This window comes from Opisthocomus hoazin, chromosome 6, assembly GCF_030867145.1.
Source record: "Opisthocomus hoazin isolate bOpiHoa1 chromosome 6, bOpiHoa1.hap1, whole genome shotgun sequence".
NCBI lineage: Eukaryota > Metazoa > Chordata > Aves > Opisthocomiformes > Opisthocomidae > Opisthocomus > Opisthocomus hoazin.
In genome coordinates this window covers 17,383,742-17,402,942 of record NC_134419.1, presented here as the reverse complement: position 1 = coordinate 17,402,942, position 19,201 = coordinate 17,383,742, and the positions used below count along the sequence as shown (strand labels likewise).

Sequence of the window (19,201 nt, the reverse complement as noted above, 5' to 3'; positions counted from 1 at the left end):
ACCAGGCCCAAAACTGAGCCCTGCGGGGCACCACTCGTGACCGGCCGCCAGCTGGGTTTAACTCCATTCACCACCACTCTCTGCGCTCGGCCATTCAGCCAGTTCTTTATCCAGTGAAGAGTACAGCCATCCAAACCATGGGCAGCTACTTTCTCCAGGAGGATGCTGTGGGGAACAGTGTCAAAGGCCTTACTGAAGTCCAGGTAGATAACATGTCATTTAGTAAGAGAAGAATGTTGATAACACTGAGGTTTTTTTAGTTGTTGCTATGAAATCAAGGACTTCTTTCCAATTTCTCTTGTTCAGCTAGTGAGCAGGTGTGCAGGAGCTGGGGGGGAGCACAGCCAGGCAGTGAGCCCCAGCTGGCCAGTGGAAGTATTCCATATTATAGACACCATGCTCAGTTTATGAATGGGGGTTGGCTGGGGGGGCAGAAGTCTGCTTTTCTCGTTCCCATGAGTTCGAATCCTCTCTTGTCTGGGAATTCAAACTTGTTCAAGAGTTTCATGAAATTCACGATTTCCGGGTCCCACGACTGCTGCTGTGGGATTGGCTGTGAATCGGTCATCAGGTGCTGAGAAAAATTGTATGGTATATATTTTGTTTTGCATATTTGTTATTATAATTATTATCATTATTATTACTAGTACTAGTATTTACTTTCTTGTGTTATTAAACTGTCTTTATCTCAACCCACGAGTGTTACCTTTTGTCCATTTCTCCTTCTCATCTCACTGGGGGGGGAAGGAGAGGGGTGAGCCAGTGGCTGTCTAGTGCTTAGTTGCTAGCTGCAGGGTTAAACTACAAGAGATTTTTGTCTGAAATAACCAAGTTTGCTATTTTATTGCCCTAAAGCCAGAATTACTTTTGGAAAAAGTGCAATACTTTTGAACATTTTGACATCCGCAGCCAGTATTCATCGCTGTAGATGGCTACCAAGTTCTAAGCAGAATTAATTCCTAAGCAAAATTACTTTATCTTGTCAAGAGTATCATATTAAAATTTTTACAAATCTTTTTAGAATAAGGTTGTCATGCTCATTATCGAGCTGCAAGCTGTAGTTGTATAAATACAGTTGTGCCAGAGAAGTTCTCTGACATGAGTGAGTCCTACGGGAGGTGGGAAAGACTGATACTTTCATACCATGTAGTCTTACTCCCTTATTTCAAGTAGTTCATGTGTTTACTGATGGAGGACCTGGATTTGATTCTTGATGTTGACTCAATCAGCTGTGTCCATAGTTCATAACGTGGGAGAAAATAGCATGTTTACACTTGAATTAAGAAAGCCATGATTGTCTCCAGTGGTGGGGTTTTTTTTGATATCTGGAGGTCTGAAACATTCTTTGTTTAGTAATAAACAGGGGTTTATAAATTTACACTGATTGTCATCTAACTTTTCTTTGAAGCATGACAGTTGAGTTCCATTATTATCATATTTTCAATGATATGTTCATAATAAAAAATACTCCTATAAGAAGTCCATTGCTACCTGATTGGAATTGTTATGGCATTGCTGTAGAAGACACACAAGCTTGGTCAAGGAGCTCCTGTGGCTTCCAAACTTCATCATGCAAACATGACTCACTGTGTTCTTGTCAGTTGACATATTGGAGTCAGTTGAACCACTCATGAGACTAGAGGTTGCAGTCTTGAGAATTAGCTTTGAATTTTAGTTTGCTTTTCTTTCTTATATGACCATCTTTTGGAATATTATCTCAAGGACTTCAATAACTGTACAAACGTATCTGAGGTTTTTAAAAAAGCCTACTATATACCACTTCTAAAAAGATAACTTTTACTGATTATTTTGACTAAATCTTAGTCAGCAGTTCAGCCCTTCCTAGAATTCATGAGCATAAATGTTTGCACGGTCAAGGCTCTGTTTGCCATGTTACTTACTTGCAGTCACTTACACAGGGAGATTGAGTATCAATAATTTTTTGTGAAATGCAGAAATTATTTTCAATGACTAGTCCAAAGCCTTTGCCACTTGTACACAGCTGAAATATAACCATAATGAGAGCTATTGCTTGGGGGGGGAATTGATGGCATATTTGGATTTTGACCTGCACGAAATCAGTAGTTATTTTGCCTGTGAACTCCATTTGAGTGGCCTGCCATCTCTTGTTTACATGTAGGACTCTTTTGCACAGTTCCAGATGTGTAAAAGAGCATTGATTTTGTGCCCAAGTGCTCTACATAATTTGTATTCAAAGTGAAAACAAGAAAGCAAAGCACAGGAGCTGACATTTCTTTCTTCACTATGCACATTTGCTAAGCTAATTCTTCCTGTGTTTAGTTTTCAGTTTTGCTATGTGACAATTTGGAACAGGATTTTTACAGGGAGTGCGCTGATATTCACATCTTTTGTTGGGATTGGAGTTTGACCACCAGAACTGTTGAAAAATTTACATCATCTGCTGCAGCTCCATTTAACTTCAAAGAATCAAAGATCTTTTATGGAGCAGAGAGCTCCTTTGATCCCCGCACTTTTTTGTCGCTGAGGTGTATGTATATGTGCTGAAAAGGAATGACATTTTTGGAAGCAGAAATAATTTTGCAAATGAGCTTCTCATCTTAATAGAGTTTAGTGCTTTGGATAACAAATGTGTGAATAAAAATAGGTGTGGACAAGTGCTTATGAGGTAAAAATGCAGCTCCGTAAACCTAGTGTGATTGTGCATCCTTCCAACAGCTTAATAGATCTTACGGATGTTTTAGGATGTTTTTAAAGATGTCTTCTTTCATTTAGCCAAGATAAATTAAAAATGCAGCTTAGGGACAGTTAACTCTCATGTTTGATAAGACCTTACTGGTACAGGAAGATTTTGCAGTTGAGGAAAATGGCCCAGCAACGTTTCCTTCAGATTTCTGAACAGTCTTTGTAAGCTTCCAAAGCATCAGCAAATCTCTTTGGGCTTTTGAAATGAGGTCAGAATGTGGCTAAAGAGGACTTCGGTCTCTAGTGACGTAAGTCTTTTGTAGATACTAACACAGTGAATAGGCATGATCACTCCTCTGTGTTTCTGCGTTACTTCTATTAGTTACTTTGGTTCCCACTTTCCCAGTCAGTAAGATAGTGGGAAGAGCTGTAGTTTGTTCCAGAGTTTCTTTACAAGGGATTGTGCTCTTTAAACTGTAGCAGAATTTCACCAAGAGCCCAGGGGAATTTCAGGTGACCCCAGCATCCCTGAGTACAGCTTATGTGGTGGATTCCTGTTCCTTGACCACACCTGCTCTCCAAATGGGTTTGTGCATCCTGGCCTCTGTTTTCACATGATCCTTACCCAGGCAGATGCTAGTGATCATCCAAAACTGAGTAAAGAACTACAGACCTCAAGGTTTGTTCTAAAATACTTACTGAATTATAACACATTATACTATTACAAGATGCAATATTGAACGTGAGATTAAATATGTTATTCTGCAAGAAGCCAACAGCATTAACTCAAATAGCTTGTCCAGCCCAGCTTTATGCAGTGTCAAGAGCTAATTATATTTCTGTGTTTGTTCATGAGAACAATGGCAAAGTGAGCAGCATCAGCAAGCTGAGTCCAAGAATTTGTTCCTTCCATGATTTTTTCAATATACAAAGCTGTTGCCAAGTGCAGATTTTTGGCTGGCTGAGCAGTCAGTCTCTCAAGATTTGCTAGGCCATGAGTTTTGATAAGATGAAGAATTTCAGAAAATTTGCGGCTATAGTTATCAGAGCTAGCTTTTCTTTTTACGTTTTTTTTTCTTTAAAAAAGCCAAACTAATACCAGGAAGCATTAGTTTTCCTTTTTGGGTATCTTATCTTTTTGACAGGTAAAAGCAAATTGTTTTTAGTTTCACTTGTCACACAGAAATGGTTGAAAAGGTCCACTTTATGTAGCTGAAGTAATTTTTGTTTTCTATCTATAGGCAAGTTTTAACCAAACTGATAAGCATGTGCTAACATATAGTGAGGCTGTGGTAGACAGGTGATGATTTAAAGAAACTGACAGACTTACTAATTCAACCCTTTTCTTAGAAATGAGATAATTTTTTAGTTTTATTTTTGTGTCGTTCCAGTTCTTTGCTGTTAATTAAGTCAGCCAGTATCTCTGGAGACTGTGGCAGGAGTTTCATCAACCTGCAGTTTGTAAAGCTGTTTTGGAACTTCTTCCCATTGCTTTTGTAAGCTAAATTTCGCAGCTCAGTATCCCTCTGTGATTTTTTCCTTCAATCCTTTTGTTATCAGAAGTATGCATTTCGATGTACAGTATCATTAATATAGAAATGCCTTGCTGAACTAGAACATATAGCACAAGAGACAGCAATGTAAACAATTTATCTTGGCATCAGCTAACATGACAGGATATATCATTTAAGCAGTCATGGAAAGCTAAAGCAGTATAGAGTGGCAATTTTCCTGGGAGCTTTACCAAGCACCATTGAGATGCTAAGTCGTCAGTCTTCCTTTTACTTCAGTGAGCCATGAGTCTGACGATGGCTGCCGAAGAATGTGTTTGCTGACATTGCTGAAAGAGTCTCCAGAGAATAATAAATGTGTGCTGAACTGGAAGTCAGTAGGGGTCCATCTCGTCTTTTCTATGTCACTCTCAGCAAGTGGCATAAGATTTCTGTATTCATATTTGTTGCTATATTCTTGCATAGACACAGAGGTATAACAGTGCTTTTTTTTTTTTCCCCCAGAGGTAGAATAGGCAGTAAGTAGATAGACTTTTCCCTCTGTAATATAGTTTTAGCTATGGCTAAATAATTTCCATGTTTAGCTCACCATCTTTCATTAGTATCATTGCTGTTGCTGTGTTGATCTTTTAAGATTTTCATTTTTTTTTCATTTCTGGTTCACTTTTTCGTTTCAAGTCATAAAACTGTCTGTATAAATCCCAGAAAGGAGAGATGTAGTAAGGCTTTGAAGGTACATGAGAACAGAAAAAGTTAGCATGCCCATCAGAACTTCAGGTAAGTTTTCACACAGTATTTTGGAAGAATGCCATGTCTTTTTTTTAAATTGTAGAAGTCACTGAGAGATGAGAAATCCTAGAAAAAGTCATTTTTTATGACACTTACTCACAGCAGAATAATTCCTATAAGCCAAATCCAATGCCTACAGAGTAGTGATGTCATGTAACCTTAAGAACAGATGGAATAGCCACCGATGGTGCAACTGCAGTACAAGGAAAGCTTCTTTATTCTGCGTTGCCTGATGCACTGCTACCTTCTCATGTACACATAATCTGCAGGAAAAGAGCGAAGTTTGGTTTCCTGTATTTCTGCTGATGTGGTTGGGAAGTGTAAAGGTGGAGGACTTGTAATATGGATACTTCTTTCCCCAAGAAATTAGCCTGAAAAAGATTTTGGTTTCTCTCTGTGGTGCAGAAAATGCCACATTCTGTTACCAGTCTTTAAGTTATTCCATTTCATCAAATGTTTTAAGCAGACACCTTTCTTGCTGTTTTGTAGGGAGGCATTGGGCCAGCAGGACCAAGTGGACCATCAGGAATTCCAGGGCCCATGGTATGGTGCTAAACAATCCCACAGCCCAGTGCCTATGCTGCTTTCCAAATTATAGACAAACATTGGATTTTTGTTTTCTTCGTTTTAATAGGGCCTCCCAGGGAGTGTGGGGCAGCCTGGAATGAAAGGTGATAAGGTGATTTAAATATTTCCATTATCTTAGAGATATATAGTTCTTTCAGATTCCTTTCATTAAATCTTGAGCAAAACAATGTACTTGACAATGCCTTACCTTTTTCCTTTTGATTTCTTTTCTCTTACTTTTAGTTTTTAAAATTACTTCAGTCTCATGACTTTAGACAAAACCCTCTGGTACTTTAGACAAACTTATTTCTGGACAGAGCACTAACTACTAGGCATAACAATATCCAGTGCTGTGTCTATAAGGTTTCCTGGAGGGGGTGCTTCAGAGCAAGATCTTGCAACGTCATTCAAAGATCTGTATTAGTTTTAAATACTAAATATTGAATCAATCTTTCTCATTCTCTAATGCTGATAACTACCCCATTTTAAGCCACATACATTTGTCTGTATAAAATAATATGTTGTTTAGGGTGAACATGGCCTTGCAGGAGAGCCAGGAGACCAGGGGTACCCAGGAGACAAGGTAATTTATTGTTGCATTGTTTTACAAAATTGTCCAATTTCAGCAAATTCGTCAGGCTTTGGAGTCTCTTAAAATGCAGCAAGTCAGTTGCATAAAAGTAGAATGCAGTAATAAAAGTTACTGGATACCACCAAATTAACATATTTTTAAGAAATAGTGTGGTAATTAAAACAGTTGTGGAAAGTAGTCAACAGAGACAAGTAAAGGACATGGGCAGAACTCTGGCTGCTGTGTGTTCAGAGATGCATCAGACAAGAAGAAAATTATGGTATGATTTGAAACCTGCTAAGACACTGTTACAGAAGATGTTTTTCCCTTGGACCTTGAGGTTCATCTGCAGCTCACCTGGACCAACAGTGGTTAGCAGCAGCACATGGTCTGGCATGCTCCTTCATGTCGTGAAACTGAGATAAATAAGTATATTCTTTCCTATTTGGCTAGTACATCAGAAGTCACTGAAATAGCACATCCTGTGAGAACTCTTCTGATGAATGTTGTATGTCAGAAGACATTTCTCATCCTGCAGAATTATTTTGAAGCCTGTTTCACATGGCAAAGTGTAGCAATCTGTTTCTTTGAGCATGACCCAACAATATGTTTTCATGTGTATTTAATGGCTTTCTGTTTTCAGGGAGCTCTTGGTTTACCAGGCCCCCCAGGGATCAGAGGAAAGCCAGGACCCCCAGTAAGTTTACACATCAATTTTTGCTCTCAATGCATCACTGTTTGTTGTTATATTTAATACTTCTTTTTGTCTTATGTTCATGGAATCCTCTAGAAGCTACCTAATTCAAAATGCACAAAGAATAAGGTCTAACCTGCTTTTATTTCTAGTGACTGGTTAGTGAGCGAGTCAGATCCTAACATGTGTGATTTTATTACATAAATCAGTATATGTGTCACATTTTATTATGGGAGTGCTTAGGATATTAGGTATTCTGTGACAGTCAGTTTGTGTGGGAATAGACATGTTGGTAATGTTTGAAACAAATCCACTGAGAGCGTTGTGAGCTGCCAGGATGACCGTTTGGGCTAGCTGGATTTGGAGAGAGTGTGGGAAATCTCATTAATAATGGCCAGCCGTTTCTCACAGGGATGGGAATAGTCACGAATTCCAGTATTTACTGATTTTTAGCAACTTCAAAGGCATCTATGCAGTGCTGCCACTACTGCTGGGTTTTTTAAATGTTGAGGCAGAAAAGATATTGCACAGGGTTACCTGGCTTTTTCCTCACCTGTTTTTAGCACTACAATCTGCTTCTTTTTGGGGTACAATTAAAAGATGCCAATACTTAACACTGTTAAAGAATTAATCACTCCAGTCTCAATTTTCTCAGGTGCAATCAAGCCACTATCTGATAAACCTACTTAAACCTCATGAATGTCATAGGCCCTTATACTCAATAAAAAATACTTTCTTTGTCCCAGAGAATTTATAATATAAAAACTAATTCTGAAAAAAAACTACACAAATTTGCTTAAGTTTAGATGGGAAAACTCAGCTTTTTTACTTTTAAAGATATAAGTATTTTCATTAAAAATAAGCATGTGAATTAGCCTATTCCTGAACAGTTGTAGATTTTAAGCACAAGCTGAATGTGAATAACTTCTTGACTTATGTTAAATTAAGATATGAGACCTCAGTCCTGTAAGTAATATAATGTTTAACTTTCTAGAACACATTTACAATAAAATCATTTACATTAAAAACTAAAACAAGGTCAGGCTTTAATTTTGCTCAAGGAACACCTGGATGTGGCAGCAGCAAACTTTTAAAAATGTGGAATAACAGATATAATTTAGAGAAATATTTTGGTCAGTTTTTAGTTGTGTATTTGTGTATAATGGAGTCACTATAACATGTGGATAGGACCTAATTTTAGTATTATTAATCACAAAACTGCCATCTCTGGCCATGATTGGATACTTAAAACTATATAGGTAAGTATGTAAATGGATATCCATAACAGTTATTTCCTGGAGTTTTGGATAATACATAGTTTTTATGATGAAAACAGCTAGATGTTTCAATTTTTTTTTAATATGACTTTTTGGACCATCCCAAAACTCCCAATTTTATTTGTCTAAAGCTAATTTGCATTTTTTGTTGTGGCTTCAAAGAGATGATCTTTAAGGTCCCTTCGAACCCTTACCATTCTATGATTCTATGTTAAGAAGAGCTATTCTTAATTGAATCCAGAAAAGGCAGTTATAAAACTTCCTGTTTAGTGAAAATGTCATCTCAACACTTTGTGGGCTTTCTTTTTAATAAATGTTTTACAAATTTTTATAACAACCTGTCATTAAAAAAAAAAAAAATTATCATCAAAGATCTAATGCTTTGGATTTTTTTTTAAGGGGAAAACTGGAGATCCTGGATCCCATGGACCATTGGGTCCTCCAGGACCAGAGGTAAGAATTTTTTTGATAGAGGTAAATTGAATGTCAGTTAGTTCTAAATTACAAAAATCAGAGGTAAATGGGTTTGCTTCACAAAAGATTGTTGTCTGTCTTGAATTAGAAAATACTTTTTGTTTAGTCGTACCAGATGAATTCATTCTCTTCCATAAAGTATAAAAGATTCTAGCTCATAATTTTTAATGCAAAATATTAATATACAGGATCTTTGAACACCAAGTAGTTCCTCATTTGCCTATGTGATTAGGATTTGCTCTCTTTTGAACCCAGTTATTATAGATTACACCTTCAATGAAGCTCATGTGATTTCTCAGGCACACTTGCATTCATAAATTCTACAGCATGTTTATAAATGGGACTTTCCAAGCCTGCTTGCATATTTCTCTCTTACAAAATAACTGTTTGCAAGGAATGCAAAAAATAAACACCAGTTACATAGGAAGCATTGTCAAGCGCTTGAATCTAGCAGTGCAGTTGCCTAAGAACTGTATAGTACTATGGAAGACTACACAGAAGCTAAGTCAGTCTCTGAATTGTTCCATTTTGTGCTTTTTAGCATTGATACCGTGGTCTATAGGAAAAAATGCTGTGGACTGTGTAGGAAGGACATATACAGACACGTATATTTGCTGGAGAGATAAAAGCAGAAAATGCAGATTTTTCTTTTTAATCATGCATCCATTAGAGGAGGCTGCTTTTTTTTTATGTATGTCTGGAAAATATATATTAGCAATGATGGTTATTCTGGCCTTGCAAGATACAGTAACTCTGGGAGCATATCTCCTCAAACAAAGCCTCTGTATTCCTACCTTTTATAAGAGGGAGCCCAAGGCCTCTGATCCTCAAAGAACAAATTACTGTGTTTTATTATTTTGTTGTTATAGCTCCTCTAAATCCTAAAGAAAACACTTGCTTATTTGAGATGAGCCCTCATTGAGAGAAAACTCACTGGGAGATGTGTTGTAGCGACACAAGACGGTCTTTTCAGGATAAGCCAATATGTTTCAGTCCATGGGGACAGAGTATTTTCGTGTCCTTCGGTTAGAATGAAAAAGACACAAAGCCTGTGCGTGCTGCCCACAGCTGCCTCCCTCTGTGGCTCGGGGTTTTCGATTTTGTGAGCCTCTTCACTGTTAGCAAAACAGATCTTTGCATTATCTCTTCTCTTTGTTTAGCTGTCAGCAAGGGAGGCCTGTGACAGGTTAATATCAAGTTGTTTGTCTTGAAGCCTGCGTCCTGGTGACCCTGACACCTATCCCAGTAGTCCTTTATAGTTCCTTATTCCAGCCCGGGTACACTATTCCTTTGGGCCCGCGGAGAAATTCGTCATTTGGGCCTGGTACCCTCAGGGAAGATACGGATGGGAAAACATACTATCTGAAAAGCTCAGCATTTCCTTTTGCTCAGGGGTGTAGAATTACTTCAGCTGTTAGAAGGCAAATAAAGTGCTTTATGTTAGATAATTAAAGCTTGAATGTCCGCGTATTTTTCTTTGAATAATCATCTGAAAAATGTCAGGTTTAAAATCACAAAGCAACGCTTCTCTTAACTTTAGTCATGCAAGACAGATCCAAATAAAGTAAAAGAAGTTTTGCCTTCTTTTACTTCATAAAAACATGGTTACCATATGGCAAAATAGCAGAAATAGAAGGGAGGTAGGGCAGTAGTATACCAGGATCTTGAACAAATTGGAAATTCTAGAAGTTCTATCGTAAAAGGATTTTAAAAAAACAGTGTAAAATTGAAGATTGTATCTTATTCTCCCTGTTACTTTGTCTTATAAAAATAAGCCAGTTATTGTTGCCAGAAGCTATTTAGACACAACTGGATATATGAAGTATGAGCAATTAGTGCAGATTTTCCTACAAGAAAAGCCTACTGTCGTATATCTAATCATGTCTCTTCCGAAAACAGACAGCTAGCAGGTCAGACAGGGCTGATTTCCTTGTTCCTATTTCATTATCTGAATGGTCAGACTTCCCCTGAGCCCATGTAGAAAAAAGATGTTACATCCTATACTAGATGTTCCCCTTGATGTTTCTGGAAACAGGAGAATGTGAAGAAATGTGAAGAAATAGTGTCTTAGAAGGGCAGTACTTTGAATTTGGTATGGACATGACAATCCATACCATATGCCTTCTAGGAAAGATTTTACTTGAAAAAAAAAAAAAAAAAAGGCTATACTGGGATTTGTTGGGCATTGCTGTCAGCAGGAGAAACAAGGCTGGGCTGTGTCTGCCGAGTGGCAGAACGTGTCAGATCCTACTTCGAACTATGTCTCTCCCCTTTTGTCCAACACTAAGAGAGTAGGATTTATAAATGTGCCCTGTTACCACATTCAAGTTTTTTTGGGGTACATGTGAAACAAGAAACTGGGGATCCTTTAGTCTCTCCAATTACACATTTAATTTTCAGTATAAAGAATAAGCAGTCATATCGCTAATTTTCTTCCTGTGTAATTTGCTGTAAATCAGGCACCGTAGCAGCTGAAGTCTATAGTTGTCTCTGCACACAACAGTGGGAGCAGGCTTCATTCATCCTCCCGGCTATTTGGCTTTTTATAGGCGGGTCAGCAGTGAATTGCTGCCTAAATCTTTCCTCTGCAGCTGTGCAGCCTGGGTACACCAGATCAGAGTTGAAATAAGCTACCCACTCATAGCCAGGGTCCATCTGAGAGCTGCAGTGCTGATGGGCAGGAGCGAGTAGAGGGAGGGACAGAGGTCTCATGCTCGCTCTCTGGGCAGCCGTATGACGGTTGGCTGCCAAGCGCATTTTTTTCAGTGCAGAAGTCCTGCGGTGTCAAGCCAAATTCTCTTGTGGGTGTGTTGCCGCAGAGCCAGAGTCTGTCGCGTGCCTGGATGCGTGCTGCTCACAAAGCACCGGATCTTTAGTGAGTGCTTTATGAAGCATATTCTTCATCAGTTTACACATTTTCCTGCATTGTCGTGCATCTAAAAATGAACAGCCAAGATTTCAACTTTCTAGAGAGCTTTGTTTTATTGGTATGACAACTGGAAAGTGCCAGTCTGACTGTTTTAACCCACAATGCCTGTGTTTACTGTGCACAATAAAGTATGTAATGCTTATTGTTAATGTGAATGAAATTAGACAAGGTTTTAGCAGGCTTCCACATGTATTCAGAATATTTTGTAGTTAAATTTTTCTCTATGATTCACATTTAATTATCCCCCAAGAATGAGGGTGATAGTTTCTTTCAGATGTGCCTTCAGATGTGCTCTGAGTATTATAAATGGGTTTCATCTGGAGCAGAGGGAGCATTAGTCATTATCTTCAACAGAACTTTTTTCATCTGTGCAGTATTTTGATCTGAAATTGTTAGCTTGTTCTTTCAGGAAGGTACTCATATGGAGTTCAGCTGCTCTGTTTTGTGCTCAAGGCAATAGCATTACGAAGGAAAAGGATACATTCAAATAATAGTAAACAGTCAAAAAGGCACGTACTTTTGAAGTGAATCGCTGGCTGCGTTGAGTTGTTAATTTTTAAAAAAAGTTTCTTTTTAATGCATGTTTTATCTTATCACATGGTGTTTTGAGGTTGTGCAAACAATACCTTGAGTGCAGTGATAACATAGCCTCCTATTTCAATATTGCATCAAATAACTTGCATGCAAATGAGTTGAAGGAAATATAGAAATAAAGACAGTTTTATAGCTGAATTAATTGCATGTTCTGGCATACATCTGAGGAACTGTGCTTGTAGAATTGTTTATACTTTCTGCTTGCCTTTGCACAGAATCTTTAACTGGTCCTTTCATAATTTTATTTTACATAAGTACGTCTTTCTGGTCTTTCTTTTAAAGAAATGTGTATTAATTTTGCAGAATATTCAATTTACCTTGACTTTTTAATAATGTTGAACAATGTTTGCTCAGGTGACCCTCCTGTGTTTTGTATTTTCTTCAGAGTGATTACGATAGTTCAGTCTGTGCCTGTTAGGTCCTAGTCTATTTCCACAGACCTTTGCATAGAATTTGTCGTCTTGCAGCTTTTCCTTTTTCAGGCAGAGCTGTGATGAGACTTCACTAGAAAAGAATGGGCATGCACATAAACAAAACTTGATTTGTGTTGCTTTACTAGGGCATTATTTAACTCCTAATGTTCTGAATCTGCCAAGAGTAAGGCAAGCTAATATTTAAAGGTTTGTTTTTTTTTTTTAAACACCTGCACTGCTTTGGCTTTTGGGTTTTGGTGTTGATCTTAGAAGAAACAGTAGTCTTGCAAATAAATTTGAAATTTCTACCTTACTTTTTGGTCTGGCCTCAGTCTAGATGTAGTCTGATCTGTATGCGTGCACAGTTGTTAGCAGCATAGAAGCAATGTACAGTGATATAATCCTCCTGCAAGAGAACATAATTCCTCTTGCACAAGGATTATTTCACTGACTGTTAGTTACTAGTCTTTTTTCTAAGGTTTAAAGTAAGGAATAGTTGATTTTCAACATGCATAGAGTTGTTCCTGATGACTTTTCTCTATACTCAGGCTTTGCCTAACCCCACTGTCACTAGTATCATTAGTAGCATGTCTGAAAGAAGGTGCATTCCTCAGACCTTAGCAATTTTAAGTGTTATTGGAGGGCTTGTAACACAAAAACAAGCCTAAATATTTTAAACTAAATACATAATCTGGTATTTCTGTCACTTGTGAAATGCCCACATTTGGTGCTTGTTCTCACCATAAGTCAGAATAAAATCTTAAAACGGAGATCTCTCTGCTTAGCATTGTTATATGTATTAGAAAGTTCCACAGAAGTAGCTGTGGATGTTGAATGCCTGGCTTGATTTTTGAGTCTTGTGAAAGTAATTGATCAGGTGGCTAAGGTGTCCCGTGGCCGTGATTGCCCAACAGACCACCTCTTCCATGGCACATCTTGTGTGTTGACTACTGGAAGGCTTCAGGGCAGACAGGGAGACTGTTAAACGGAGTTCAACAGCAACTGTAGCTCTAACCAAACTGTGCCATGCTCCCTCTGGAAATCCTGTCTGATCCTTGGAGTGGGTCTGCACTGAAGTTCTTACCAAAGCTCTTAATCTTTCACACTGTAGATTTACAGAATGCTTCAAGACTTGGTCCTTAATATGTTGATTGATGGCTGGTGCTGCTGTGCTGGTCAGTCAGGTGCATCACCAGCTGCCTCCTTGGCCATCAAGCAGCCAAGCAGGTCCGTGAAGGACATGTGGTCCCCCATGGTGTGGGGCCTTGTTCACACAATAAAGCAGGCTACACAAGATACTGCTTGTTGTAAACACAATGATTCTATCATGTGTTGCATATAATAACTAGATGTGCTAGATGACTTTAAAGGGTGATGCATCACACTTGGAGAACTGGTGACTTTAAGTCTCTCAGGAAAATCAATATCACTAGTGTTTCAGTGAGCATGGCTGAACAGATCTGCCACGTGCAATTAGACAAAAACACGAAACAACTTCAGCATCATTTTACTGACATTTTAGCAACAGTAAATAGCAAAGCTTTCCTGTATTGTATGCTGTAATCCATGGTTGCCCTGTTTACTCTTCTCTGACAAACTGCAATTGTACCGTTGTAATTTGTACTGTTAGATTCCTTTCTCCACACTTTTGAAAATCAGAATTGAAGGTTTGTAGGAAAAAAAATTAAAGTTTTGTGTTTGTCCTTTAAAAATGCTGGCATTAAACTTTGGCTAGATTGGCACACACAGAAGAAAGCTCATTTCAAATCTTTTTTTTCCTTACTATGTTCCTCTTTATCCTCAGCTGATGCTCTCACACAGTTGTACAAATGGCAAAGAGCAAAGTCCTGTAACTGTGTGAATACTGACATTTCTAAAATTGTGTAGAGAAAAAAATAGATTTTTTTCCATTGACCTGTATCTCTGCATAGCGTGTCTGTTCAGAAGAATAATAAACACTTACTGAAGAATACAAAATCACAGCTCTTTCAGTTTAGAGAGATTTTAGTTTTATGCAGAAATCTTTCTTTTGTAGGTTAATAATAATTAGTAATAAAGGTTTAATAAGGTATCTTGTTGAAGTTCAGTAGCTGCGTCCAGTTGGTATTGCTTCTGAAAATTCATTCTAAGTTCTCATTCAAATGAAACACAGCATGTGATTGAATGAAATAATACTGGAGCAGGGAAACTTGGCAACTGAAGGGACTATCACAGTCCCTGGAGAGGTTTTTTCTTTATGGTGCCCTTCCATCAGCGCTCATGTCCGATCCCACTGAGGGCTGCTGAGGAGCTGGAGGGCGTGAGGGCCAGTGACTAATTGCAGTGCTGGCAGATGTCATGTGGAAACAGCTTGGAGTGAGTGGGATTCTGCAAATGTAAGACAATTCCTAGTGGAAATGGAGTGTAATTTCCAAACATTTCTGATATTCTGCTTCCATGTCAGCAGTCACATAGGAAAACAAACAAAAGAAAAACAGCAGCTTTTGCAGATCCCTCATCTCTGAGGCACTGACTTCAGTACAAGCAGACATGCCCTCACATAACAACAATCTGATCAGCTCTGCATTTTTGCTAATTAAAGATTATATAGATAAATGAGAGCAATGAATATGTTAATGTTATGTTTAAATGTATTCAGTACAAAGCACAACACTTTCACAGCAAGGTTAAAGCACATTTGTGCTGAGACAGCTGGTACTTCAGGTTTTTCTGACACCACTTCTAGTTAGATGAAACTGAGTGAAGTCTAAAGTGCTTTGCCAGCAAAAGGCCACATGTGCAGCAAGATTTTGAAAATAATTTGTAACCTACCAGCTGCCAGGCTTCTGGCTGATGGGAAGATAAGAATCTACACTTTGCATTTCCTTAGTAGAAGTCATAATATGGAGTGATGTTTTGTTCTGAATAGTCTCTGCTGAAAACTAAATTGCACCTGGAAACTATACATTGATCTCCTGCCCTTTCACTTATGGAAGAATAATGAATTTTTAATATGGAGTAGCTTCACAGGGAGCTGGCTGCTGAACAACTCTTGGCAAATTCAGATATACGTAGAGAATGTATACCACCTCACTACTTGGAATCTGAATGGCAAATGCCATTGCTGAGGTGTTTTAAGAACTGCTTTCTGGTTCATTCATTTTCTGGAATTGTCTTAAGTGGCTATCTGTGTCCTGGATTATTACAGTTGTCTCATGGGATATTAATGTGAGAACGTCTTGGAAATAGTATTCTAATAGTACCATAGCATTTTCTCTATGGTAGTGTCTGAGAAGAAAAGGCTAAATCCAGCTTTACAGCAAAGACAAAAATGATCATGATTTTAAACTTTTAAATGCATTGCTAGTGTTGATGTTCTCAGGCCAGTAGCCCACACGCATCCGAAGATTTTGCCTGACATGGAAAGGTTTCCAAATGTCACGGTTGCTCTAACTGTGATAGTGCATGTCAATGTTTACATCTCATAGTTCTTACTGAATTCCTTTTAGAAGTATTTACGCAAATAAATAATGTGGACCTATTCCCTCATAAAAATATAAGAATCTTTCTAAATAGACATTTTTCTTGACAAGATTGTTTTCAGGAATGTTTAATGCCATGAGGGAAATTGTGTCAGCATTTAGCACTTGTTCACACATTAGTAAGTTAAAGATTTACAGATGTGCAAGACAGCCCATCCCTTGATAACTATTTAATGTCTGTAAATAAGCATATTTAAAATTAAGAAAGGATGAGTTAGCAATTTCCAAAGAATTGAACTAACACTTCAGTGTATTGCAGTAGATAAGCGTGGTCAGGATTTTTGAAATATCTGCTTACAAACGGTAATCGAAATCCAGGCTGAGGTGAGTGAGGACTTTGGGTATCAGTCTGGATACCTTGGTCACAGGTGGCTAATATGCTATGTGCCACCTAGAGGCATGCTGGAGTTGTTGCACAGCTCTGCTGGTAGTTGCTGCTTTACAGCAGAAAGAAAGAAATTACCACGGTGAAGTTTGGTGAAATGCTGTGTGATAGGGTTGTTCCACTTATTCTGAAAACTCGGATCAGTTCTTTTTTGCTCTTTAGTGGTTTGCTTTAGTGCTTATTAGCATTCAAGTGCTAAAATTTATTTTTTTAAAAGACATTATAATTCTGTGTCATATTTTGTGTTCTATGTTTATTTTTTATTTGGTATATAAACACACCTAAAAATATTTACATCCCATCTAAATCTCTGCTTATAAGTCTCTCTGCATCCTGTTAAGAACAGGTTAGAGAAAACAAACAGAAGAAAGCCCTACGAGTAAGAACAGTGATGCCCTAAATACTTTTTAAAATTTTATTATAATGTGGTAGTTGAGGGTGAAATAACATTTTCTTTTAAACTTCTTGGTTTAGTGTGATTTCTCTTTACCTTTCTGGTAAGTTTTTTTTTTTTGTGATTGCTGTCAGTTAATTATGAATAATCATTAGAAATAGTTCTTACCTGTATTTGAAGCTCAGCTGTTCTGGAAGAATAGAGTATGGTTAATTATTATCCACCTAGTGGATCACTCTACTCCTTTAGTACCTCTTTCCTGCTTAGAGAATCTAAAAAGTGACTCTTCAAGCTGTAATGATGACATGTATTAGCCTGCATTGGTACGGAAGGGTGCCAGAGAGAATTTCATGCTGGAAGTTCTTTATGAGATGTTCTTTAAATTGTTCTGAACGTGTATGACGCTTTCATTCCCATTATTGGAAAAGTATGTGCGCAAAGAATGATTATTTATAATTTTTAATCTGCAGTGATTTTCTGTTAAGGAAGAAGGAAACTTGTTTTTACTAGTGTTAGGCGATGAATGTGCACAGATGTAGTAACAAATATTTTACTCGGAGGAAGAACTTTTCAGTGGCAGTCTTTCTATTTTCAGATAGGCAAGATTTAATGAAATTTAGAAGTTTATAAAAATAACAAAATCAAATACTATCTTGGCAGGTGATTGAGTGAGCCCTGTGCTAACTAAAATGTCAGTTACCAGTGCTTTACTTTATCCTACAAATATAAAGATTACTTTCTTCACTGGTTGTTTATGAAATTTAGCTCACTAGTGTATTGTATAAGAATTTGCTGTATCATTTTTGTTTCCTTAAAACACACTCCTGCCTTATAAAGCAATCTGGTTGTAGGACTGGATTCCTCTGACATAGAGGCATCCTCAAGGTGTCCCGCTCAGTGCCTACTGGCCAGATGGTTGGGGGTGATAATTTTAGTTGATTCATTTCCTTTGCATATCCATTTTTTCTTTACCAACAGCTGCACCTGTACCACACACTATTTCACAAAGGCTTATTCTGAATAATACTACACGCTGGTGACCTTCAGTTACTGCCAGCCAGACCTGGATTAGCACCTGCTGATTTGGAGGCAAAAGGCTTTCTACCCTTTTCTTAATCTTGCAGTGATCTTGTCATTAAAGTGTGGCTGAGGATTAAAGGGCTTCAGCTGCTCTCTAAGCCTTTTTTAAAAAGTAGTTGAATTCATGAGTACAGGACCTGGTGCTGGCTGCTTTGTAGGGTTGTTTTATGCATCAAGACCAATCTAATGGTTTACTTTCAAACATTGCTTAGTGGGTAAAAAGTCTTATGCTAAGAAAAATGAAACCCATACTGACATCTGCTAAATTGAGTTTAATGAAAGCTGCCTGAAATCTGTCACTTATCCAAGTCCTTTCAAGGAAACTTAATGGATTTTGACATTTTGGGGATGGTAGAACAAATTTATTTCTTGGTTTTGTGATTCAGGTTTGTTAAATGAATGAACAGAATCAAAACAAATACAGTGGAAACATTCCTACTCTCTAAATCATTTGTCTGTATGCTTTATTTAGGGTTTTCCAGGAGATATTGGTGTACCTGGATTAAATGGCCCTGAAGGTCCTAAGGTAAGACTGTATGAAAACTTATTCATAGTAACAACAAACAGTATAAATCTCTGAGGAAAAGCTCTGAGAGATGGACACTGGCATTATGAGAAGATAATCTTACTGTACAGGTACTTTGCCTCAGGTATTTGTATGAGGAAGTTAATCTAACATTTAATCCTGTCTGTGCAGTTAGGAGGGTGATTACTGTGTTAGACAGAAGCATGTAATGGCAAGTTAAGTGCAAGGCAACTTGGAGAAAATGCTGTGTCACTAGAAAGTAGCATATATTTTACCTATATTTAAACAAAATGCACACCAAATGCATGCAGATATCTCTAGTCTTACCTGAGTAATACAGATTTTTTAAAAAATAATTTTCAAAGAAGTAGTAGCTAAGCGTATGGAAAAATGGGTACAATTCACACACCAGATTATATAATGGATAAAATAATATGTAACAATAATCATGGATAAAATTTATCTAGCAAAAATGACTGTGCCAGATTAATTTAGCCTCTTCTTTAGTAGACTAAAATTTTAGACCAAGCTTAGGCAATAATTCACATGTGTAAAGTTTTCAATGAAACTTTAGATAAAAGCACATATGGCAAATTTTTGTTTAAAATGGAAAAGGTAGAGACTAATACAACAAGTGCAGATGGGTCAGAAATTAACTCAGAGGAAGATGATTGAATAATATCTAAAGATTGACTACTTGTTGTTGAAAGGCAAGTAGCAATTAAGTTCCTCGCTCACCAGCCTTGGGACTATTCCTACATTGTATTTTCACTGATAAATAGGCACAAGTATGATGGCATGAAATTTGTATA

General features: G+C 37.6%; 1 protein-coding gene across 6 annotated transcripts in view; it reads left to right on the top strand.

Annotated features, from left to right (window-relative positions):
• The window catches only part of COL24A1 (collagen type XXIV alpha 1 chain), a 156,884-nt gene that overhangs the window by 54,673 nt on the left and 83,010 nt on the right, over nt 1-19,201 (top strand). For all 6 annotated transcript variants that reach the window (XM_075424849.1, XM_075424851.1, XM_075424850.1 and 3 more), the window contains exons 15-20: nt 5,454-5,507; nt 5,599-5,643; nt 6,061-6,114; nt 6,746-6,799; nt 8,473-8,526; nt 18,336-18,389. In XM_075424849.1, coding sequence (XP_075280964.1) covers nt 5,454-5,507; nt 5,599-5,643; nt 6,061-6,114; nt 6,746-6,799; nt 8,473-8,526; nt 18,336-18,389 — 315 coding nt within the window. The remainder of the gene's footprint in view (nt 1-5,453; nt 5,508-5,598; nt 5,644-6,060; nt 6,115-6,745; nt 6,800-8,472; nt 8,527-18,335; nt 18,390-19,201) is intronic.